This window comes from Leptonychotes weddellii, chromosome 3 (genome assembly GCF_054177405.1).
Source record: "Leptonychotes weddellii isolate Sample4059 chromosome 3, ASM5417740v2, whole genome shotgun sequence".
Taxonomy (NCBI): Eukaryota; Metazoa; Chordata; class Mammalia; order Carnivora; family Phocidae; genus Leptonychotes; species Leptonychotes weddellii.
The window spans coordinates 173,021,239-173,047,989 of record NC_138371.1 but is presented as its reverse complement, the minus strand read 5'-3'; the positions used below and the strand labels follow the sequence as shown (position 1 = coordinate 173,047,989).

Here is a 26,751-nt window from a genome sequence, read left to right as displayed (position 1 = left end):
ATATAAAATTATGTATACTCTGTACACATAGATATACATGTGTATGTACATTTATGCCTATATTTCTTTTAATGCTCACAACAGTGTCTCCGTTTTGTAGAAAAGGAAATGAGAGCTTACATAACTTCCCCAAGGTTGAGAGCTTGGAGATGGTGGAGCTGGGATTTGAACCCAGGCAATCTCTCTGCGAAATAAGATGTGCTTCCTCACTGAGTGACAGGCCGTGACAGCTAGAACCACAGCAAGGACATAGAAGGCTTCAAACTATAGCAAGCTAAACCCATTGAACAAAATGCAAGAGCTCATACGGCAATCTTGCACTATGCTCTGTTGATCCATAATTCAAGCTTCAGATTCGGGTTATACCGGAATAACATTTTTTATCTTTAATTATCCCTTTGGCCAATAGGTGGCACTAAATAACAATGTGTTAAGAGAAATACCAAAAAAAAAAAAACCAAAACAAAACAAAAAAAACACAACTGGTATTGTTCATTGCTCACCTTAACTTTGAAAGAAAATAATGAGAACGTTGCATAACACCAAGCTTTAAATAAAAATATAGAAAAGGGAAGTAAGTAAATATTTCCTAAGTAGTCCCCAATTCAAATTTTAGTGGTAAGATTTTTTTCTATTTACAATTGTATGTTTTTTTCTTCCAAAGCCTTAATAGCTGTGTCTCTAGAAGTTATGCACTCCTATTTTGGCAGTAGTTAACGTACGGTATTTTCTGAGAGTAAAAATCTGTGGCTTCCTCAATAAAAAACAATGGCTTAACCAAGTGGACCCCATCACTCTGCTCTGTAAAAGCAGTTACTCAATAAATGTTTATTTAAGCAATTTAAATGGAACTGAATGTTCCTCCAATTTGAAAGTCATCTGGGCCAGAATTAGTGAAAAGCACCAGGCAGCTGGTTTTTCCCCCAACACATGATTTTTATGTTCCAATAAACCTATTGCCACAGAAAATCCCCTGCTTCTCCAGTTTGAAATTCAGATATGAGGGTTAAAAACTGCAGCCTTCTTCACTGATCTTAGCTGTTCTGAAATTGTACAGGGGTATCAAAAGACACCTCCACGTGATGGAGTTCAAACCCATTGAACTCGGAAGCCCACTGCGAGGGCAGAATGTAAACCTCCGTAGACTTTTGAAGCAGGACAACTGAAGTATAAGATTAAGATGCAGGAACATGACGGCTGAGTGTCTCTTGATAATACATGTGTGGCCGGCATGAAAATATTACGGATCATGTCTGGGACTCGGAGCCAGGCTCTCCCTGGCCTTCCAGACCCCACCCGGATCCCCCTCTTCCCCTCTGTGCCCCCGGCGGAGAGTGCTGCTTACGGGTCAGGAGGGATTATCAACAGCCAACTTGCCCCCAAACCTCTTCACTTTGTCCTTTTGCTCCCCACGCTCCAGATAATAATCTTTAATTAGGTCATCAACGGAAACCACAAGGAAAACACTCTCTACGCCTCAGCTTACAGGATTCTCTGCTGACGGCCACCCCACTATGCCTTTCATGTCCCCACCCTTCCTTCACTCTTCTTCAGAAACTGCTGATCAGAATAACCTCCAATAACTGATTTTCTCTCGCAGTATCCTAGGACCAGGGCAAAACCGTGTGGGCTAGAGGCAGCCAGCATCCCCAGTGGAGACGCCCTGTGGGTGTCCGTCGCACACGCGGCCCCACAGGGCAGCCTCGCGCACTGCGCCTGCTGGTGCAGAGCCTCAGAGCGATGTTGCACCATAGGGTCTGGGCTGAATGGCTTTCCTATTCAGCTCACCCACGTCTCTCCTTTCAGGGTCACCTAACGAAGCTTCCTTTCACCCCACCTTGCGCTGAACTTCAAGCCTTCTACTGAAGGCTCCACCATCAAGGATGCTCTTAGGCACTCATCTCCTTAATCAGACTTTTCTTTCATGCAGGAAGTACGGGCCCATCTCTGGAATGTATAAAATTTCACTGAACCCCTATGATGTTATAAAGATTTACAGTCAATTCAGAAGTTGATCCAACACTTGTATTTAATTCCCACACGTATACTTGGGCACTGTGCAAAAATGGACTGGGTAATTTTCAGGAATGCTTTGGACACCAAACAATATTCATGAGGATTGTAATTTAGAGAGAAACAACAAAAAAAAGCATAATTGACATGAAGTTTAAGCCATACTCAATCCTGGGCAATATTATTTCACAAGACTAGAAATCACTTATTTTAGGATTTATGAATAAAACAAACACGTGAATTAGAAATAGTTGTACTTGAAATTTGCATGGATATCATAATATTGATTCCCAGATGCTAACTGATTTGGAAGAGTTATATCTAGCTAGAGAAATGCAACTTAGTACGTATTCACTTAAGCTAAAATGCAAAGCCAATTTACATAAAGTAATCTAGAATGCAGTTTAGAAATTATGCAGCCTGCTCTTTCACAAAGGATCATTTTAATAAATGATTGCTTTAGTCTAAATTTACATTGGAGACTACTGTTCCTTGCCAGTATAATTAGGCCAACAGATCCCATCATTCTATTAGTTAACCTAAGTCTATTTTATAACCACGTTGTTCTATAAATTCTCGAATTCTTATGTGTCAGTAGTACGTATCTGACAATATCTGAAGAAAGATAATTTATGCTATTCTACCCGGTTCGACCCAAAATGTTAAATTATTTTGAGCTGTGCGGTAGAATTATGCAGGTTCTCAGTATATAGTTTGAGCTTAATGAATGGTTATGAATTAGAGTCATTAATGAACACGTACGTCACCAGAGATATGCTGCAGAACTGACTGACCGTACATTCTTCACAAAGAGAAAAATCTCCAGAATCAGGCATAGGTTTGGAATCCAGAAGAGCAGATTTAATTTTTTAAGGACCTCTTTTTCAAAAGTAGAAAATATGAGGAAATTACATTGATCCATCGATTAAATAGAAGTCCCTCTCATTTCTAAACGAGGAATCGCGTACTAAAATGTCCAGAATATTCCCTCGTGAACACCACCATGGCAGAAATAACTCTGGCCTGCAGCTACAAGTCAAAAGGGCAGGGACAGAAAACCAAACACAAATAGCACAATTCTCTCAGGGCGATGGGTTTCTAGATCTTCAACGTTTGAACTTTCAGAGGGTACCATTTTAGGGAATAATCTAAGCTAACAGCAACTGTTTTTATTCCAATGTCATCAGACATTTCCAAATATCAAATTGCCGAATGAAATGCGTGCACAGCAAGTTTTGTGTAGGAGAGATTCCAGAGGGTCAAGGCGTGCATCTGCCAAACCTCACTGTGAAATGCACACCAAGAGAGAGAGTGCCAGGGCAACACGGCCAATGGTGTGTATCCTCACACACACGCAGCAAAATTTACAGGGTCCTGAAGACATACAAATGGTGTATCCACATTAAACTAACTTGCTATTATTAAAGTACATCAATTTAGGTAACTTGGGATAATCAACTGTATCTCAGGTGTGCCAGGAATACTTACGGGTACCCTATGCCTGCCCTCATTCCTCTGTTACCTGGAAACCGATCTCCTACTATGTGGCAGGCTCTAAGATGGTGTCTCTGAATTCGAGGGACATGCACATGGCAGCCACTTAAGGTTACTGTTGAATAAATGACTAAGTGACAGGGGTACCATGGCCCAGTCAGGGGGGATGTGCGTTCAGAGGTGGCTTTGGCAAGATTAAGGGAACAGGGAACCTCTAGGGGGCTGGACAAGAAAACAGCAGCTGGTGTGACTGATGGGATACTGTGATCCTGGGGGAAGCCCGGAGGGGCTGGCCTCAAAGTGAAAGCCAGTTTCCAGCGTGGAAATGAGAAAGTGATTGTGCCATTTATTTGATGGGTGACCTGGGAGGAAATGCTGGAGAAATGTGCGAGCCCATGCATTCAGGTCTGGCCATGTCTTAGGGGCACACTGTAGGATGTCCAGGAAGGCTGTTGGGCAGGAGTCTACACGGTAAGAAAGGGGTCAGGTGGGGTTAGGACAGAGCGTGACACACACGGAAGGGACCAAGCCCTGGGACCACTGAGCACAAGCAAGCGCAGAGTGTAGGACCCACGGCCCCTCAAGTAATGGGGTGCATGCAAGAGAACAATCATCACGTACTTGGATTATTCTAGAGTTATTTCCTATAAAATGATGAAATTGGAGGGTTAGCCCTACAGATGGAGACTCCCAGAGCAGCACACTTCTGAGTTCTGACCATTTTCCTGATTGGTTATTGATCATCTCTCTCTGTCTGTTCCCACCCCCTAGGGGTTCCCAAGCGCTCATTGCAGGATCTTTCTAGCAGTTCCCGAGTTGGTTCCTCCAGTCTACTGTGCCAGGGAAAACCTGCTAACCAAACTTAACAGAACCGTGCAAGAACAAGAGACAAGCACCTGCAGGTGTGTCCTTGGGTAAAATTTCTGAGTTTTTCTGACCTTTATCTTAGCTGCTCAGAGGCCTTTCTGGTTCCTCCTTGAATCCTGACAATATTTTAGGTGGATGAAGGAACACGATGAGAAGCAAGTGTTACTGAATGTAACTTAAAATCAGTTCTAAACTGGGCAAAGGGAGTCAAAAGGCACAAAGTCCCAGTTATAAGATAAGTAAGTCCTGTAGATCTAACGCACAGCATGGTGACCACGGTGAGCAACACTGCTCTGTGTGTTTGAAAGATGCTAAGCGAGCAAAACTTCAAAGTTCTCAGCACAAGACAAAAAAATTTAACTATGTGTAGTGATGTATGTTAATTAAACTTACTGTGGTGATCATTTTGTAATCCATACACATATCCAATCACTATGTTGCATGCCTAAGACTAACACAATGTTGTATGTCAAAAAAATCAATATTGGGGGTAAAGGTATATTACCTGCCCATCAATGTCATTAACATTTCCTGTTATCAATTCTTTTAAATACATTGAAACTTTATTATCAGCTCTCAGTGATCCCCCAAAAAGAGGTGCTTATCGGGCCAAATCCCTCAAAGGAATCTACACACCAAAGTGGCACTTTTTAGGTGAACAACAACAATCTAAGTATATTATATGTTTTCAATCCAACTGTTCTGAGCAAATATAAAAAGAGTATGTTCAAAGTATTTGAAAATATGTACAAAAAAATAAACCTTCACTTGAGCAGCATTAATTTGCACCAATCTTTTTTTTCCTTTGTTTCTACAAACTTCGACCAATTTATGGTCAAACTATGGTCTTACTATGATATCTCCTTTTATTTGTAAACTACAGGTTTCTTGACTCAACATATTCTCCAACCCAAACAAGAAACTTACATGTTTAAATTTGGAATCAAACATGGGTCTGCTGGAGCCAGACCTGCAGATGAGGTGTCTCATTATTTGTTTGCTGGCTTCAGACTTGCCCGATCCTCTTTCTCCACTAAAAGAAAACAGAGAGAGAAAACCTAAGTTTACTGTTTTGGAGAATGTAGTAAACGATCCAATGAGCAGAGGTAATCCTCAGACACAAAGATGGTGAGGGAATGACAGAACCTTTAATGCATGTATGGTATCATCTCACTCTTCCCTTTGATTGGTTCACCGAAATATTTAGTACATATGTCCTATGTCACATGCCCTATGGTGTTCTAGATGCTGGGAAGACATGTGAATTTAACGCCAACATCTCTAAATGCTGGGACATCATATCAATGGGATGTGAGTCTGCCATCCAATGCCTCACAGGGTAGAACCACACACGTAGGTGAATTACAGTAGAAAGGGGTCAGGCTGAAAAGAAAGACAATGACGACTTGTCCTCAGCTTTGTAAATGAAGGTAAGTGAGGTGGCCCCCAGGGGACAGCCGCTAAGGTGGGGATGTATGTGTCCTAGAGCTACACCACATGACCTTGTTAAATCTTTCTGAGCCTTCCAGGAAAGACATTACATCTTCCTCGGGAGACCCATGAAATCTTTCTAAGCTTCCCTTGTCTCCTCTTCAAAATGAACATAAAGCAAGCAACTCCTGAAACTAAGTTGTTAAGATGGTCAGATGTGACCAGGTGAGTAAGGTGCCTGGCACGCGGCGGACCCTCCAATGGCCAGTTGCCTCTTGAGGCTGCTCTCAGTCTGACGTTCTGTGTGTTCAGGTTTCCTTCAATCTAGGAACAAACGAACACTCACCAAACTTGTTATTTATAATGATGGTACTTTTGATATTTCTCAGGCATACTTCATAATTCATCTAATTTCTTTTTTAAAAAAGATTTTTATTTATTTATTTTAGAGAGAGAAAGAATGTGCATGCATGCACACCTGTGCAAGCAGGGGGAAGGGCAGAGGGAGAGAGACAGTCTCAAGGAGACTCCCTGCTGAGCGTGGAGCCTGACTTGGGGATGGACCCCAGGACCCTGAGATCATGACCTGAGCCAAAACCAAGAGTCAGACGCTTAACCAACTGAGCCACCCAGGCACCCCATAACTCATCTAATTTCTATAAATAATAACTATATTACATTTCTGACATGAGATGAGAAGATTAACATAGAAATCCAATACAGTAATTACTGATACAAAATAATGTTTTTACTGCTTCCAGTAAGTAAATGAAATGAAAAAGTCTTTATTCATCTGATAGCTTAAAAGTTAAAAATATATATAAATCTCTTTACTAGTGCTGATTTCTCAGGCTTCTCCCTTGATATTTGTACTAATGAATTTGATTAAAGGATGTTTGCCAGGAAAAGAAGAAGCCGAAATTTGCTTCTTTTATTCAGGTCTCAAGTTGTTAAGAAATGCTTTTCTACTCCCCTCATCTACACTCCCCATAAATATTTTAACAACGTTTGGAACAACTACCCTAGCAGCCTCAGGGAAGCAGGTGACAGAGACCTGCACAGGATAAGGAGTTCCTTTTCTGGGTTCAAAGGCATTTGCTTTTAACCTTCTCATTTCAGGGAAGAAACAATTTAGCTCTTTCATGGTGGAAATTTAACTTCTACACTTGTATTCGCTGTTATAAATATTCTCTTACTTAACAAAATAACTGAATGTTTCTTAAATCTTGTTTTTGGAGAGATTCTGTTCACAGCTAACAAGGTGCCCAGAGGTGGAAGAAACCAGGGAAGACTTCCCCATGAGGTGGGGGTTGAGCTGATTCTTGGAGAAGGGGTAGCGTGGAAGGCAGTGATTATTCAACAAGAAATTCTCAACCAGTACTTCCCAAGCACATACTATGCAACCTGAAACAGGGGGTGAGTCTACAAGGTGGATGAGGCCAGCAGTCTGCGGACATGAAGACCCCAGAGACCTGTGAGGATGTGCGGCTGAGCTGCCCCCTCCTCCCACCACAGTGCTCACTCTATCAGGACATGTAGGAATAGAGAAAATGGCCGTCAGTTCTCTTAGCTGGCTAAAATCCCATGCATTTTAACCATATCATAAAATCTCAAAATGGCCATATTCCATTTAAACTCTGAGTAAAATACAAGGAAATAAAAGAAAAAAAAAAAGACATGCGATATGTTAGGATAGGGTTGACACTACAGGGCTATCACATTAAAACTAAAAATCTTAGCTCAGTGTGTTCAAGAAACATTCCTTGACCTGCAAATCCAGACTGAGATTCAATTAGAAATTGACCAGAGATTTTGGGTGGTGCCAATCAGGACCCATAAGAATTTTAAAACTCATCTGATCAGTCTTGTCTGCTAAATCTGCACGTGATAAAGGCAGACCCTAGGCTGCGTATTTCCCAAGTTACTTGTATGTTCAGCATGTAACGTTAATTTAGATTTGCTCCACACACTGTTAGGATAATGGATTTTTGTCACATGTGCTCTAACAACTAATTAAAACCATCTATCAGGGCCTCCAGAAAATTAAAGATAAGATAGATGATGGTGAACACCAAACTCTCAGTTATAACCCAGGACCAAGTTCTGAAAATTATTAAAAAACTATTCCTCAAGATGAAGCCTAGTGCGCTAGTAGGGCCTATAATTATCAACAAAGTGAAAAATAAAATTAAAATTTGAAAATAAAATTTAAAAAGCCCCACCCCAGTCCTAAGTTACAGGATGGCTATTCCAGGAATATCTGTGTTTTGAACTCCAAGTCTTAAATTATCCTTTGTAAATGCTGGTTGTAAGATAGAATAGACTCTCTTGGGGCGCCTGGGTGGCTCAGTCAGTTAAGCATCCAACTCTTGGTTTTGGCTCAGGTCCTGATCTCAGGGTCGTGAGATGGAGCCCCACATAGGGCTCTGCGCTCCCTGAGGAGTCTGCTCAAGACTCTCTTTCCCTCTCCCTGTGCCCCTCCCTCCCGCTCTCTCTCAAAAATAAATAAATCTTTTAAAGACACAACAGACTCTCAAAAATTATCTTTAAACAATGTATTTAGCTGACTTCTAAATTTACTAATTTTAATGAATTAGTGTAATAAATGCAGAAAACCTTTATCTTAGTCAAGACAATCAAGGAGATAGAAAAGCCACATAAAAACATCAATCCTGAAAGAAGAAAGAGAATGACTAAAATAGTAAGTCCTTGTGATCACAGATTTGTTCTTCATTTCTTGAAACCTGAACGAAGAAATCTTTTTTTTTAAGAAAAACTGGTTGATACATGGCATTATTAGCCTTTAAAAATGCCCCGAAGAAATACTGCTTCTGCAGAATATTAACAAGTCCTACTGGAAAAGCAATTCCATGGGCAAATTCACGTAGAAAGCACTGGGTTACAGATAAACAGGTTTATTTACTGAAAGAACTTGCTAGATACTGTAAAATCTGTAACAGGCAGATTCCCAAAGGATACAATTCATTGGCAACTCAGAACTTTGCTATGGACCAATGTCTTTCAAAAGAATTGAGTGGATTCAATAAGAATTTAGGAAAATCCGTGGATCTGTGGCCATCATTTTAGGGAGGCCCGGGTGGGCCGCTGGAAACCTCCTTGGGGTAGCCGCAGGGGGCCAGCCATGCACTCGTGGGTAAGCTTCATTCAGGCCCAGAAGCCAGACTATGGGCTCCCATCCCACATATAGCATCCACTGGACCCTACACTAATTAATCACCATTTACTAATTCACATTATGGGGCTCACATCCCAGATTCACTATTCACTAATTGAAGACCCTAGACTAATGAGTTACTCCTCCTAATACACAGTCACCTGACACATAAAATCGTGATGCTAATAATAATACCAATCTTAGAAGATTGCTAAAGCAATGGGTAAGGGAATATGTGGAAAGCACCTAGTGGAGGGTCTGGCACTTACTAAGTTCTCAGTAAACATTAGTTGTTATTACCACACTAGTATTACATGCCCCACAGTCTCATGATTTTTTTAAAAGTGTTCCCCTTTTTGGTCAAAGTTAGACTAGACAATTGGACAGATAAAGCAGATGAAAACACAGTTGCTTGATTCAAGAACAGCTGGGGCCACCCTGCCCCCAGAGCCTCTCCTACCCTGGGGACTCTTCAGAACAAGGGTGAAAACAACCACTCGCTCACAATTTTGAAAACCAGAACATTGACGTTTGCAAGCCATCTATCTGACCCTCTCTGGAACTTTTTGATCAAATTGATAATGTAAAAGTGTGTAAGTAAGTGCTTACTTAAGTATTTAAATGTCTTTTGGGAGCGCCTGGGTGGCTCAATCGTTAAGCGTCTGCCTTCGGCTCAGGTCATGATCCCAGGGTCCTGGGATGGAGCCCCACTTCGGGCTCCCTGCTCAGCGGGAAGCCTGCTTCCCCCTCTCCCACTCCCCCTGCTTGTGTTCCTGCTCTCGCTTTGTCTTCCTCTGTCGAAAAAATAAATAAAATCTTTTAAAACAATAAATAAATGTCTTTTGGGTTCTATCCAGGTGTCCATGTGTCCTATCTTTCATTTCACTTTGATGAGTTGGGCAAAGCTTTATTGACAACATTCAGTTGCAGCCAACACGACTGACTATAACTCGGGCAAAGCCTTGAGGATTTACAGAAGTCCCCTCTGGTAGAGGTTGCTCCTAATAAGAAACATAATTCTCAATGCAGATCTTATATTAACACCGAAATAATTCTTTAATCCTTTATCAATACATAATCACATTTCACCTCCACGTCTTGCGGTTCGTGTGTGTGTATGTGTGGGTGTTTGCTCCAATGTGAATCATTGTCCTGAGCTTCTTGCTATTCATGAGCTCATGTTACCATGATATTTCAGTGTAAAATATGTCCGGGTGTACACTTTTGGTAAAATATGAGCAGAGGTAAATAGCTAGAAGCAGGTGAGAAAACCCACAACTGCAGGGTAATAATTTGTACTTTGGACCACACCACACAGTGGGCGCTAACAGCAGGTGCCTTTCTTTCCCGGTGATTCCTGAGGTTTGAAAGCAAAAACACTCTGGTCCTAAGTAGTAAATCTTCAAAATGAATTGAGTTTCAGGTTAAGTGTGTTGATATTGATTCCGCCACACTTGGGGCTATTCCTAAGAACAGAGATGTTTCTCCTTGGTAACGAGTCAAATTACTTATTGCAAAGACACGCTGGACCGCCAGGTGCTGCGGAAGTCAATAAACGTGAACCACAGGCAAGGAGAAGGGTCTCACGCCCAACCCCCAGGCATTGCCTCAGCGCATCATCAGCGGGTGGGCGAGCGAGGGCGGGCGAGGGGCGGGCGAGGGGCGGGCGAGGGGCGGGCGAGGGGCGGGCTCACCTGAGAATGAAGCACTGGGGCCGCTGCTCCTGGAAAAGCTGGTGGAAGGCTCTCTCGGCGCAGGAGAAGATGTGAGGCGGCAGGGAGGAGGAGCAGGGCTGCCCCGTGCTGCTGAGGTAGAGCCGAGACACCTGCCAAGCAGTGCGGGAGACAGACAGCGGTGAGAAGGTGCAGGCCCCCCGCCTCAGGGCACAGCTGCCTTATTTCCATATCCAAACGCCAGGGAAGCTCCACGTCTGAGACTCATTTGTAACTACAAAACGCCTGGGGAATTACGCCCTTTGCAGCACGTTTTGAGCATTCATAATGATAAAATAGAGGCGGCTGTCTGATCCCTCATTACTTGGTTCACAGGCTTGAAATTATTCTGCTGTCCTTAAGCAGAGCATCCCACACACATCCAGTTTGATAGAAACCCATGAAGTAAGCTGAACCTGTGGGGATTTACATCACACACAACGTCGCTCAGCAACATTTCATTTCAGTACCATAAGACAGAAAGGATTTTTGATCCGAGTAGAAAGCACCTGCAGCTGAAACACAGAAGAACTTACAAACTTCTCAGAAAAACAAAAATGAACTTAATTTCAGTGACACAGTGATTTATGAGGATGGCCATGGTGTCAGTATGTTTAGTCCTTTTGAGTTTCTAGTAAATTCTGTTATATTAGAATAAACACTGAATGATAGGGAGATGTCTGAGTCATGAAGAAATATCAGACCAACTTAATTTTTCTTTCACAAAGTGACTGGCCTGTAGCTTCAAGGCCGTCAAGGGTGGAAAGCTCATCAGAAGATGGAGGAAAGTGTCCAGGCAAGGTGAAAGTGCACCCATCCTGTCATGGCGGCCTGGGTCTTTGGCTCTGTGGGCATCAGTGGGACGATGGGAAAGACCTGAGTGAGGCATCTTGACTGGACGGTCACAGTGCATCAGGAGCAGTTTCCTGATTCCAGGGGTGATATGGAGGTTACACACTGAACGCACAATGCACGTATTCAAGGCTGATGATGGGACAGCATACCAGCAAGTCATTTGAAAATTGTTGGGGAAAAAGTTGTTTGTGCTATTTATCTGCAAATTTTTCATATGTTTGAAGTCATTTAAAATCATAGGGGAAATAATTTTTTTCATAGAATAAATGACCTACAGCTATAAAAAAATAATCGGATGAATCTCACGAACATAATGTTGAGTGGAATCTGTCAGACACACGAGAGAACATTCAATAAGATAAAGTATAAAACCAGGTGAAACTAAGCCACACCGTAGAAGTCAGGTCGGTGGTGCCTTGGCCAAGGTGCTGGTGATCGCAGAGGGGTGAAAGCAGGGCTTCTGGAGTGCGGTAAATGCTCTGGATCTGAGGGCTCGTGAAAATTTACCCATCTGGACACTTAGAAACCCATGTCCGCTGCATCTCAATAAAAACTCCAGAAAGCCAAATTCCTTAAATACCGTGGTCCTGGTGCAGACACCAGAAGAAGAGATCACCTGGACAGACTAGAGAACTCAACCTAAGCCCACACACGGGTGTGGATTTGGGGTATGAAAGGGGGCTGTTTCATGCATTAGTCGTAAAGAATGGGCTGATTATTAGTAAAGGAAACGAACGCTGATCTCTATCTCATGCCATGTGTAAAAATGAATTCTAGATGAATTTGAGTCCCAAATATAAATAGCAAAGCATAAAACATTTACACAAGTAAACAGAATAATGCTCTCATGATTTTGGAATAAGGAAATAGGGTTCCCAAACACAAATTATAATGGGAAGGATGAATCAATATCAAAATAGTACATTTGACAATTGCTGTTCGACCACAAACATCATACATACAGTAATGTGATAAAAATCAAAGAGAGAGAGGAGATTAAGCTGTGTATACAACAATACATTAACAGTGTCTTATAAATGACTTCAACAAATAAATAAGACTGGAAATAAAATAGAAAATTGGACAAAGAATACAAACAGAAAAGAATAACCAATAAATATGAGAAAAGAAGCAGAAATTCTCTGGTAAGCAGGAGAATGCCATTTCAAATAGGAAGGTGACAGATATAAAATACTAGTAACTTTATCAATGGTTTAATAATAATGGCTTACACTTGTTATGTGCTTGCCACTGTTCTAAGCACTTCATATTCATCCAATTCTCTTAGAAATCTATGACTTGGGTATGAGAATGATCTTCTTTTTACGAGTGAGGAAACTGAAGCAATGAAGTCAGTAACCGGTCAAAGGCCACATAGCTAATTAGTGGTAGAGCTTGGTTTCAAAAGGAAGTTTTCTCCAGCACTAGAAAAACACACCTGCACTATGGAGAGTTGTTCTAACTGGAACGGTGATTTGGTAACAGCTTCTAAACTTAAGGTGGGCTTGACCAGGACTCTCTCCGAAGAAACTCTCAAACATTAGCAAAAAGCACACATTAAACGGTTCTTAGCCTCTTTGTAAGAGCAGAAAACATGCCAATAATTTAAAAATCAGTATAGGGTTTAATGGATGAATATAAAGGATTGTGTTTTAATATGATAAAATACTATAGGGCATTTAGAATAAATTATCGAGACCTGAAACTATCAACATAAAAAAGTACAATGGCTAATGAAGATTTGTTTTGTAAAAAGATATAGTTAATATATGTGAATATATCAGCAATATATCAGAGTGAATTAAAATGGAAAATAATGGCATTTGAAGGTTTTTTTTTCACATGTAATTAGTCCCTCCCCCTTTTCCCATGTGGTCTATGTTCCAGGACCCCCAGGGGGTGCCCAAAACCACAGAGAATACCGAACCCTATATACACTATGTGTTTTCTTATATATACTTAACTATGATAAAGTTGAATTTATAAAGTAAGCACAGTAAGAGATTACCAAGAATAACTAATAATGAAATAGAACACTTATAACAATATACTGTAATAAAAGTTGTACAAGTGTGGTTTCTCTGTCTCTATCAAAATACCTTCTCTTCCTGTATACACCCCTCTTCTTGCGATGATGAAAGATGATCAATTGTCTACATGATGAGATGAAGTGCAATGAGTGACACAGGCATGTGATGCAGGCTTCTGATGTGATGCTACATCAGAAGGAAGATCGGTCCCCAACTGACCCTGACCTCGGGTAACTGAGACCATGGAAAGCAAAACCACAAGTAAGTGGGACAACCATATGTGCTTATGTGTAGTGAACATATGAAAGACTGGATGAGGGGCGCCTGGGTGGCTCAGTCAGTTAAGCATCTGCCTTTGGCTCAGGTCATGATCTCAGGGGTCCTGGGATTGAGCCCCGCATTGGGCTCCCTGCTCAGCGGGGAGTCTGCTTCTCCCTCTCCCTCTGCCCCTCCCCCTGCTTGTGCACATGCACTCTCTCTCTCTCTCTAATAAAAAAATAAAATAAAACCTTTAAGAAAAATGACTGGATGAAAGGATAATAGTTTCGGGAGAGCGGTTGTCATTGCTTATGAAAAGGAATTTGCCTGTGTTCATAGGACACTACACCAGCTAATCTAAGACACCATATAATTAAAACAAAGCTTTATTTTCTGTTCTACGCAGAAAACAAATGTTACAATTGAAGTAGGGCATGATGTGTTCTTAGCACATCTTTATAGCTGCATCCCAGTCTCAGGAGTGTATGTGAACAGATAGGACTTCTTTATTTGAAATAGTTTTCAGAGTTTTGTATTTTTAATTATTTCAGAATTTAAAATGGATACCAAAAGAATTAATGATAGCAACGTATACATTATAATTCATAAACCAACCAGGGAGTTCTAGCCCAGCTCTATTTTCTTGCAGGACAAATTTCTGTTCCTTTTGAACACTTGCACTAACACTATTTCATGTCCCAACTCCAACACTGGCCTAATCAAATTTTAACAGAATGCTTTTAAACTCCGTCTGTAAAATCCTGCTGAGAATTTCATTAGATGTTACAAACAAGGCAAGACAGAAGAGAGCCAGGAGCATATGTGACTCCTACTCTGCTTCTTCAAACCTCCTCAGGGTCACATCTTCTCTTAAGGCCAAGTTTTACTAGACTTTAGACGTGTAAGGGATCTTGGGTGTCTACGTTTTTTCATGATAATCAAACTAACATTTCTCAGATCCCTTCTCTTAAAAGCCCTCTCCTTTCCATACAGTGTCAGACTTTATGTTGTAGACTATTCAATTGCTATTCCCTGGTAATACTTAGCTCGATGCTGATTCTAGGCTTTGTAAGTAATATAAATACAAAATAATAATGTTAATATAATAATGCATTTAATAAAGATAATAATCAATTCTACTTAATTATTTCTTTTGAAGCTTGAAGATCTTCCCTTATGCAGGTCCAGTTTTCTGACAGGCCATGTAACCTTCAGACGGGTTATCATTCATTGCCACTGTCATTTTCATTATTAATATTATTGGATGTTCCCACTGGGTCCAGCAACTACCATCAGCAACAGCCACTCCCTCCCACATGCCTTCTCTCTCCCCTTCACCTTATTCTCTCCCCATGTGCATCATCTGGGAACGAGAGGATTCTGGTCACTGGTAATTTTAAGTGCTCGATTGGAACCCATGGGTGAGATGACATCACATCAACCTCATTCATGGGTACCTCCTTTTGCTGGACTCTGCTTCCAGTGAAGAAGGTCCTCTTTCCAGCCCCACTCGTCCAGAGATAACACTCTCTGCTCAGTCACCCCAGCTACTCGCCAAACTCAAACATGCAGTGGGAATATTAGGATACCAACAACAAGCAGAATCTGAAAATTAAATGAAGCCCTAAGCCTGACATGCTACACTAGGTGCCATTTTACATGGTGGGAGAGCTTAATCTCACCGCCAATAGAGGACAAAGAGAAAGTGGGTACTGATCATTTCTGTGTCCTTGTGTACTTAAAAATATAACCTTGAGAAATGATCTCCAGATCTTTCATCTGGAATGGCGTCATTATTTTGCACACTGAGGTTTCCAAGTGATGTATCTTTGGTTTGTGAAGTTCATAGTAAAGGGAACAGTGAGAAATATCTGAGACAAGTCTGACATGGATGTTTGAGGGGGCCAATGCATATCTACAGCTGAAGTGTCTACTCTCATGACATTCACGTGTTCACTGGTTTCACAATGATACAAACACCACGTTGTTTGTCCTTTCTAATTACTACCTCGACAATGCATTAGACCTGGGTTTTTTTAAGGATTTTATTTATTTATTTATTTGAGAGAGAGAGAGAGAGAGAGAGAGTACGAGCATGGGGAGGGGCAGAGGGAGAGGGAGAAGCAGACTCCCCGCTGAGCAGAGCCAGATGCGGGGCTCGATTCCAGGACCCTGAGATCATGACCTGAGCCGAAGGCAGATGCGTAACACTGAGCCACCCAGGCGCCCCTAGACCTGGTTCTTTAGTGGCTGTCATCTGCCCTGTCATTGTGGTCACCCGATCCCTCTCCCCTTCCCCTCTCCCTCCCCCTTTCCCTATCCTCTTCCTCTACCTCCTCTTCCTGATCCTTCATTGCTTTCTACTATTTTTCTACCTCATTCTTAAGCTTGGTATGAATCCTAGAAATCTTACAAAACAAAATATCTATGTGAGTTATTCCTAATCTTGCATCCAAGGTAGAACCTCAACATTATTTCATTTTAATCTCCAAACACTTTGTACATTCACCTGAACCTGGTTTTTCCTCATCAATTTTTCTCTTCTTTCATTTTCTCTTTTTTATAGATTCTCCTAGACCCACACATTCAAAACCTGTATCTTCAAGGGATGCTCCTCTTATTTGTTCCTTAAATGAAATTCTCTTCAGGTTCTTCTTACTGTCTTTTCACAGACCCACTCAACTTCTGCCCATTACCACCAGAGCCCACACACTAGGCTTGCTCTTGGATTATTTCAGTACCTACTAACTAGTCTTCTTGCCTAAATGTCTCTTTTTCTCAAACTGATGGTCACAGACTTATAAACACTATTTGTATCAGACTTGTTTGTTTCTAGTGGGTCTTTATTTTCTAAAATTAAAACCCAAACTCTCTAACTTAGCTTTATAGTCTAGATCTAAACCAGACTTTCAATTCTTTAACTTTTTGAACTCCTGCTCTTATAGGATTAGTCTATGCCTTCTTCTCAATGATCCTATATTTTTTGTCCCCATAATGTGTCTCTAGACAATTCTCCAAAGTATACTTCCTCTCCCCTTACCAGAATCTTATTCATTCCTTGGGATTTGCACCAATCACATTGCTTTTCCAACTAATGCCTTTCTCAACTTGGTAAGATTTCCTTCCCTCCAACCTCCTGACTTGTCAATTAATAGTGTACATTCTCAATATAGCTATCTTACTGTCCTCAGCTACAAGTGAAGTCTGTGATTATTTTTATCATTACTTATGTATTATCTCTAGAATGTCAATGCAGTTTTTAAGGATGAGGAGACTCTTAGCATCCCCAAATACCTAACATAACATATTGTGTTTAATAGACTCGATAAATGTTTCTTGGTTTGATGAAGCATTCTTGTTCCCGATTATAACACTGCTCCTTTTGCAAAGCCTTTTCAGAAAGATCTGGCTACTTTGCTATTTTTTCCCTCTCCCCTACCTCTTACGTGTTTAAAATGAGTGATGTCACTTGCCTTCAACATAAATGGGCAGCACAATAGTGAGCCCCCCCCCTCCGCTGGTTGTACTTCATTTAGAACCGTCTGCCTACTGGCCCGTTAGGTGCCACTCCTCCCCAGTGACTATTCGCATCACCTTAACATTGCTTATGTCCCAAACCAGGGACAGGGCTGCTTGCTGCCATGTGTTTGTATTAGCCTCAAAATGCAGTTCAAAACAGAGGGCTCTACATCCATGATTAATGGCCTCCTGGAAATAAGAAATGAATGTTATGCAAAGCTTAATATAACACAGTTAATGGTAACAAAATTAAAGTGAGTTACAGACGATGCATGTGGACTTTTTTTCAACCTGAAACACAGAAGTCATTCTCCTGGTCTATATAATCCTTATAGATATAATCATATTCAATGTTTTAGTTTCTTCTTTTATTCAACTAACGAGGGAAGAAACTAAACTATCTGAACAGAATTTAAGATAATAAGCATATATATGATTATATAATCAATAAGCACAAAAATAAGTGAAACTTTCCCTTGCATGTCCATAGGACACTGAGGTAACTTGATGTGGTTCAGTACACAAGTAACTGATTTAAAATCGCAAGGTACTAAGATTGCTACAGAGGATAACCACTAATTCGGCCTAAAAATTAAACCTTATAGCTACCTAATATCTATAATTATATTATTAGTTACTACTTGTAGCCCAGGAAAGTACAAAGTATTTAATTCTACATAATGGAAGTGAATTCCAAAAGCACCAAACACAGTAAAATCTCATTATGTCCTATAAAAAGTGGGCAGTTTTATTGTAAGCTTTGTATCAGTGCATATTTTACCTAAATATATTTATTTTCCTCTTACATTCTATGTCAGAGTCCACTGGAATTGATGGATATAAAGGATGATACATATAAGTTATATGTTGCATTCACCATTTTAAGTTTTAATGAAGTGTTCATGCAAAAATCTCAGTGCATTGTGTTTTATTTCTACATTAATAAAGAAGTATGTCTGTTACTGTTTCTCCTTTTCTCTATTATATGTATTTCTGAAAGACCTGCAAATACAACACATTACTTGAAGCCATAAAACTGCCAAACTATTAACACCCTAAAAACGAAGAAACCACAAAATCACAGGTCTGTTCCATTTGAGATACAATATAACATGACAAGCAATGCCATACTAAAACAATTTATTATGGTACATTTTCCCTAATCCTTAGAATTTGACCTCTAGATCTACATAAGCATTTTTACAATAGCTATATATGTATATATTTTATGTAATTATTTATTTTTAATTTAATTTAATTTTATTTTATTATGTTATGTTAGTCACCATACAATACATCATTAGTTTTTGATGTAGTGATCCATAATTCATTGTTTTTGTATAACACCCAGTGCTCCATGCAGTACGTGTCTTCCCTAATATGTAATTATTTAAAACTGGCTTTTGTCTCACCATAAGATTCTTATTGACTCTATGATCCAATATAATACCATAAATATAAGCCAGAAACAACACATTAATAGTCAGCTCTAAATAGCAGGAGTTCTCTCTCTCTCTCTCTCTCTCTCTTAAATTGAAGAATAATGAACTTGGAAAGCATCAAAGATGCAGAAAACTCAGGCACCCTGGTGGCTCAGGCACCCCGTTAAGCATCTGCCTTCGGCTCAGGTCATGATCCCTGGTCCTGGGATCAAACCCCACATTGGGCTCCCTGCTCAGCAGGGAACCTGCTTCTCCCTCTCCCTCTGCCTCTCCCGTCTGCCCATGCTCTCTCTTGCTCTCTCTCTCTCTCAAATAAATAAAATCTTAAAAAAAGATGCAGAAAACTATGTTTAAAGCAAAATTAAAAGCCCCAAATACTTATTTATATAAGGCAGAAAACTGACAATATAACTATATAACTTAAATAACTATCAAATTAAACTCCAAGAACGTAGGAAGAAGGAGACGATAAAAAGAAAAAGCAGAAATCAATCGTATAGAGAATAAATTTACAGCAGAAAAAAAATTAAGTCAGGAAATGTTTTTCTTGGAAAAGATTAATACAATCATGAAATTCCTAGCAAATTGATTTTAAAAAGTCAGAGAAGGCACACATGATCAACATTGGGAACGAAAAGAAATCACTCAAAACTCTACAAACATTAAAATAATAAATAGGACTCATGAATAATTATATGCCCCAGACTTTGGAAGATTAAATATAATGAACAGAATCCTTGTAAAACAGAATTATTAAGAACTGACATAAAAGAAATAAAAATCGAACAGTGCGGGCGCCTGGGTGGCTCAGTTGGTTAAGCGACTGCCTTCGGCTCAGGTCATGATCCTGGAGTCCTGGGATCGAGTCCCACATCGGGCTCCCTGCTCAGCAGGGAGTCTGCTTCTCCCTCTGACCCTCCCCACTCTCATGCTCTCTCTATCTCATTCTCTCTCTCAAATAAATAAATAAAATCTTTAAAAAAAAAATCGAACAGTGCATATGTCTATTTGATCATCACAGGTCAGGTTAAACTCCTCTGATAAAACTCCTGAGATGACTTCAGGTGACTGCTCTTGCCCTGGCCCATCACGTGACCACACATTCAGGTTGCCCAAGGCTAAGGCTGGGATCGGCCTGAGTGGAGTGAGGACAGTGGGCAAGGTGCAGCAGTTTTAAAGCAACAGTGCAAGTCAGTTTGGTAAGAAGGGCAGAGGCTGGGGTAGTGAGTGGGCACTCTATTTTGCAGGTGGGGTTTCTATAAGAATTCTTCATTGATTCCTTGGGAGCTTAAAGAAGGTGTTCTCTCTCCCTTCCCCTCCTTCTCTCCTTCTCCCTCTTCTCCAACCTCTTGCCTACCACCTCCCCCTCCAACATCTAGGAGCACGTCCCTGCTTCAGAAACACGTGTCCGCTCCCCTTGCCTCTGTCATGCTCCTGCTCCGGATATGGGATTCTGCTTTCACTGGAACCAGCCTTGTGCTTACAAAAAAATAGAGAGCTTCCACGATGATATTCTTGATCTATTACTACTCGAAAATCATGCTGTGTTTTCAGTCACCTGGAATAATTTTCCAAAAGCAATTTCTCTTTTAATTTTGAGAGTCTCATAATTAAAAGTGGAAGGTCATTTGGAAAAATGTACAAAATTCAACATTATCCTTTCTTATTCTCATTGTTTTAACATCATAGAATTTTTTTGAAAGAGGTCATGATGTTGAAATAAGGACTGTAAACCAACTGATCTTGGATTAGTTAAGAAGGTATGGAAAGTAGAGTAATATATTATTTAATTTTAGAAGTCGGTCTAGTGACTACAATTGTAGGAAAATGACACATTCTAAGTGCAAAGGAATCTTTTGAGAAGATAACGTTCTTTTCCATTTTTGTCTCAGAACAAATGAAAGTCATTATTATGCAAATTTCAATTTAGACTTCTCTGAGACATTTGACTTTACTTATTGTTTTGGGGTTTCTTCTTAATCAATCATTTGATGCAAATAGGTATTTTAAATGATATTTTAAATTTTATACTCACCATGGTGGAATAAATTGGAAGCTCCTTGAATGGGTTAACAAGCAAGAGGATGTCTCCAATAAAAGTCTGTTAAAAGAAAAGGATATAAATAGTTGGTGGACTATATAAATAGAACACTTAAAATTAAAAATGATATAACTTTAACATCATTGTATAAAATATAGAAAATAAATAAAAGCCATACATTAACATTTTGTGAACTGTTTTGAAAGTTTGTATATAAAGAAATAGGAAAGTCAAACTCAAATAAAATAAAACCAATAGGCTTGTTCCATTAAACACATAACAAATGAAATGACCGCATTCTAAGAATTGCTTTTCTTAAAGGGTTTTTTTGAGAATTAGACTGAATTAAAAAAATATAAATTAAAACACGTGGCAAAATATACTGGAGGAAATAAATGTGGTAATGAGTTCTATGCTGTTACAGAATAAGAATAAAACGCACAACTGAAAAATGAATAAAGCACAGAAAGCAAATAAAAATACTTTTGTAATAAAAAAAGGACAAGTTATGAGATATAAAGGCACAAAAAACAGATAGAATAAATACAAGTCAAATAATAAATTCATAGATTTAACCCCCCCAAAATCAGTAATTACATCAAATGCAAAGCTACTAAATACTCTAACTAAAGGACGAAGATTATGAACTAAAGTACTCTGTACAGATTAAGAAAATTTAGAAATAAAAAGATAAAACAAGATATACCTGAAAACAATGATAACAGGAAAATGTGGTTTAGCAACACTCAATTAACACATACAAAAAAAATAAATAAATAAAACTGATGAAAAGGAACATTCCACAGTGATAAAATGTTAAATCAGGAAGATACAGCATTTAAAATTTCAGTGAGACTAAAATCTAGCACAAAATATACGAAGAAAAACAGCTGTAAGGAGAAAAATTAATTCACAATGACAGTGGGGACTTTATATAATTTTTTTCTTAGTAACTCATGAAATAAGCAGATAAAATTTTGAAATAAATAATTACCAAGTGATTAACTGACTTATATACAACACTGTTACCAAACAATTGCAGAATATACATTCTTTGAAATTGAACACAGGTCAGTTTCATCACACTTAAAGGACTTGAATCACATAGAGTATGCACGCTGATCATGGTAGAATTAAGACAGAAATTAATAATGGATATCTAGAAAATCACCAAATGTTTGGGAATTAAACAATGCATCTGCAAATAACCGATGAACCAAAAAAGGAGCCACAATGCAAATCAGAAAATATTTTGATTATAACATATCATAATTTGTGAGATGCAACCAAAGGTATACTTAGTATGGAAATTATTGCCTGATATGCTATTTATAAAAAAGAAGAAAGGCTGGTAATTATGATCTAAGTATACTTTTCAAGGAGCTCATCAAATTACATAAAGATAAAATGAAATATAATCATTATTACAGCAGAAATTAATGGAATAGAAAACAAAAGCAAAAGGTGGTCTTTTGAACAGTGTAATAAAATGGTGAGTGCCCTAACAAGATTGAGAAAACAAGAGAAAATACATAAACTATCGGTATCCTAAATATGACATTACTACAGACAATATAGACATGAAAACAGATAAAGAGATATTCGGAATCACATTTTAGCCACTATGGGTATTTAGAAAATGTGGACAACAACCATCATCTTCCCAAAACTAACACAGTAAGATATAGAACATCTGACTAATTTTTTTCTGTGAAAGAAATTTGAATCTATGTCTAAAAACCTTTCCACAAAGAAAATTTAAACTTCACTGGTGAATTCTTCCCAATATTGATGAACAAAATAAGCAAAATAAGCAAATTCCTATTGTTCCAGAAAATAACAGAAGAGGAACACCGTTTCATTTTAAGAGGCCTGCATAAACTTGGTATTACAAACCTAAGTAGTATATTGAAAGAAAGGAAGATTACAGGCTGTTCTCTTTCATAGTGTACATGCAAAAATCCTGAGCAAAATACTGACTAATTAAATCCAGTAATACATTCAACAGATAATCTGTTTCAACCAAATAGGATTTGTTCTAGTAACATAAGGTTGGCTTCATATTAGGAAATCCACTCTTGTAATTTATAATACTAAAAAGTAAAGAACAAAAACATAGGACATATGATCATCTCAATAAATGTCAAAAAACATTTCATAGCATTCAATGCCTACTCTTGATTAAAAATAAGAACTTCGAAAGCTATTAATAGAAGGAACTCCATTAATCTAATAAAATTTAACCATACCAATGGCAAAGCTACTGAAAACAACTTGCTTAATGACAAAACATTGAAAGCTTTTCCCTGAGATTGAAAATGAGACAAGGATGCCTATCTTAGGTTATTGTCACCTCCCATTATCTTTTTATTAAGAGTGCCATCCCATGAAATAAAACAAGAAAAAAAAAAAGTAAGGAAGCTATCAAGATTTAAAAGAGAAAAATAAAAGTCATTATCTACATACTATATGGCAGTATATGCAGAAAATCCAAAAAAATCTCCATATAAATCAATATTTACATATGAACTTAGCAAGTTTGGCAGATAAAACATGAATTTCACAGTGAAATTGTATCTCTATATTTATAATACACAAAAAGGAAATGAAATTTGCTTGTTATTTTCAGTCAGAAAATATTTATTATAGCATCGCAGTTTGAAAAAGGCCTAGAAACAGATCTAATACAAATGGTCAAGACTTCTGCATCAAAAATTTTAAAATGTTCCAGAGAAAGTAAACATGGTCAAAGGAGGGATATTGGGACGCCTGGGTGGCTCAGTCGGTTAAGCGTCTGCCTTCAGCTCAGGTCATGATCCCAGGGTCCTGGGATCGAGTCCCGCATCGGGCTCCCTGCTCCGCGGGGAGCCTGCTTCTCCCTCTGCCTCTGCCTCTCTCTATCTCTCATGAATAAATAAATAAAATCTTTAAAAAAAAAAAAAAGGAGGGATATTAAATTTCCATGATATATAGAAGACTTCTATATATCAAGATTTATTATACTGCTCTAGTGATTAAGATATCTCAGTACTGGCTTAGGCACAACGGATCCATAGAACAAAAGGTGGATTCTAGAGACAGACCCACTCCCCAGGGTCATGTGGTCACCACAAAGGCGCCATCGCAATGCAGCAGGGGAATCCACATGGAGAAACATTGGTCTGGACTCTCCTCTTGTACCACTGTGAAATCACTTCCACACTGGTAATACACCTTAAATATTCAAGTTAAAACAACCAAACGGAAATAAGAAAATATAAGAAAATGTCCCAAGCCAAATTTTCTTAAGTGGGACACAAAAAACACTAAATGTAAAGAACTTTGTAAAAACTGCAAGCTTGTACTCATCTACAGACCTACTATAAGGCGAAAATGAAAGCCACAAACTGGGAGAAAATGCTTACATACATGTAGATCCAAGAAAGAAAGAATATCCTGAATATATAAAAATCCCTACGTATCAAGAAGAAAAATAAAACAACCCATTTATTTTTAAATGTCAATATTACTGAAAGGGTGCCTCATGAGATGAGATGGCCAAGTGAGCCACACACACATACTGGTCACCATCATCAGTCAGCAGGAAGGCGTGAGCTAAAACCACAGTGGGATACCACAACCACCGGAATGGCTAGCATCTGTGAAAACTACTAACACAACAGCCAACACTGATTATGCTGGGTGTTGGTGAGGGTGCAGAAACCAAAGTCTGTGGCGGGAGTGTAACCACTCTGAGAAAGGTTTGGCTATATCTATTCAGGCTGAAGGTACCTGTGATGCTGGCATTTCAGGGCTCAGTTCACGCCCCACGAAAATAGCCCCATGGAAATACTTGCATACACATGTAGCCAAAAAAGGCCCAAGATGGTTTATAACAGTATCACCGAAATAATTCACATAATTGTAACAGCGTAATTCAATAACCAAAGAGTGGAGACAACTCAAGTGTTCCTCCATTGTAGAGTAAATAAATAAATGAGGATATATTCACACAGCAGATGATTTTAGAGGAGTAAAAGTGGGTAGCTGTTGCTGAAAGCAGCAGGATAAATGGTTATCAGAAATACAACAATGAATGAAAGTGGGCAGATGCAGAAGAGAACACACTGGGTGAGTCCTTTTATATAAAGTACAGAAAAAAATACCAAAAGAATCTGTAGCTATATATGCCAAAATCTTTTGTGATGATTAGGGTAAACTGAGGAAGGGGCTTCTTAATATTTCACTTCTTTACGAAGCTGCTGGTTACCTGGGCATGTTCACCAAATGAAAATTCATGAAGCCATACACCCATGAGTGATGCATGACTCTCTTTATATATTGTGATTCAAGATAACATTGACTTCAAAGAAGGACTGGCCAGGATTCTACAGCCAAGTAAAGGAGAAAAGAAAAGTAAAATGATTAAAAAAAAAAGAAAGAAAGAAAGAAAAGTAAAATGACTGAACCAAACAGGGATCTTTGTAGTGAAGTATCTGAAAATTACTCAGAAAAATGAAGAAAAAAAGTAGACTGAGGGAGAAGGGAGAAATCTGCTAAGGAAGGAAAAATGAGGAGCTTTAAAATAAAATCAAAATACTTCTAAATTGCACTTTTCTATTGCGATATAATTTCTATTTTGATCTAATTATTGAAGGAATTTGAGACTGTCTTTGCAAATGTGTTTTGTGATAAACAAAAAAAATAGTCTAGAAAAATGTGATCTGAGTGTTAATGATACTCCTAATGTATGAGTTTATATAGGTTTATTCCATATTCTCAAGAGGCTGCTTTGATGAAAAGTAACATTGTAAATGTTTTGCAGAGAAAGAATTTTTTTAAAATTTAGAAACCTACACATTTCCTTTACTCATCTTTCTAAAATATCACTGTTTTATTTTTTAATAGCTCACATATGTTAAGTGCTCACAAGGGTCTATGAGGTTCAGTGGAATGACAGGGAATGACATGGCAGGTATTGCATATGGTGGGTGCAGCTTCAGATTCCAGGCTAGGGGGCAGTGTCAGCTGGGGGAAAATGCATCTGTCCTCATAATTTCAAATATCCTCCAAGTGAGAGAGACTTCGACTTCTGACACAAGCTTGTCAACTTTAGCCTCTTGAGCTGCTCTTACAAAGAAGACCCACTACATCCCACTGGGTCACCTGGAGGGGAATGTTCAGTTAATAAGTGGCTCAAGTGAGCCAGGCTGCTTACCTGGCTAACTAGATGTAACAGACGCCTGTGTTTATTTGGGGGGTTTCTTTCTTTACCAGTCTCGAGTCCTACCAGTTGTGTTTGTAAAGAGAATATTACCTCCATGTTTTTTTTTTGTTTTTTTTGTTTTTTTTATTTATTCATGAGAGACAGAGAGAGAGAGAGAGAGAGGCAGAGGGAGAAGCAGGGTCCCAAGGAGCAGAGAGCCCGATGCGGGACTCGATCCCAGGACCCTGGGACCATGACCTGAGCTGAAGGCAGACGCTCAACCATCTGAGCCACCCAGGCGCCCTACCTCCATGTTTATCTGCCATCCATAAAGAAATGTGATTGCATATTCTATTTCCACTGTCCCAGTTGACAGTAATTATTCAGAGAAAGAAATGCCTTTATTCTCTGCATTATTTAGCAAGCAAACATCTCATCTCTTACAATTCATTCTGTTTGACAGTTTGGGCACATCCTACTGCTGTATGGAACTGTATGAGCTGTATGGAACATTCACAATCTGATATCCAAATGAAATGCTATATACACTTAGTTAAAAGGGCAAGTTATGTTTGCTCCTGGGTTTTGGCACCAAAAGGAAAAAGAAAAGAAAAGGGAAGGGAAGGGAAGGGGGGGAGGGGAGAGGAGGGGAGGGGACGGAAGGGAAGGGAAGGGGAAGGAAGGGAAGGTAGGGGAGGGAAGGGAAGGGAAGGGAAGGGAAGATAGGGG

The 26,751-nt window shown here is 39.2% G+C and overlaps 1 protein-coding gene across 1 annotated transcript in view; it reads right to left on the bottom strand.

The window, feature by feature from the left end:
• The window catches only part of MYO16 (myosin XVI), a 425,887-nt gene that overhangs the window by 247,431 nt on the left and 151,705 nt on the right, over nt 1-26,751 (bottom strand). Inside the window, exons 10-13 of the mRNA XM_081815515.1 lie at nt 21,832-21,889; nt 20,832-20,897; nt 10,675-10,805; nt 5,302-5,407 (exon numbers count right to left, since the gene is read on the bottom strand). Coding sequence (XP_081671641.1) covers nt 5,302-5,407; nt 10,675-10,805; nt 20,832-20,897; nt 21,832-21,889 — 361 coding nt within the window. The remainder of the gene's footprint in view (nt 1-5,301; nt 5,408-10,674; nt 10,806-20,831; nt 20,898-21,831; nt 21,890-26,751) is intronic.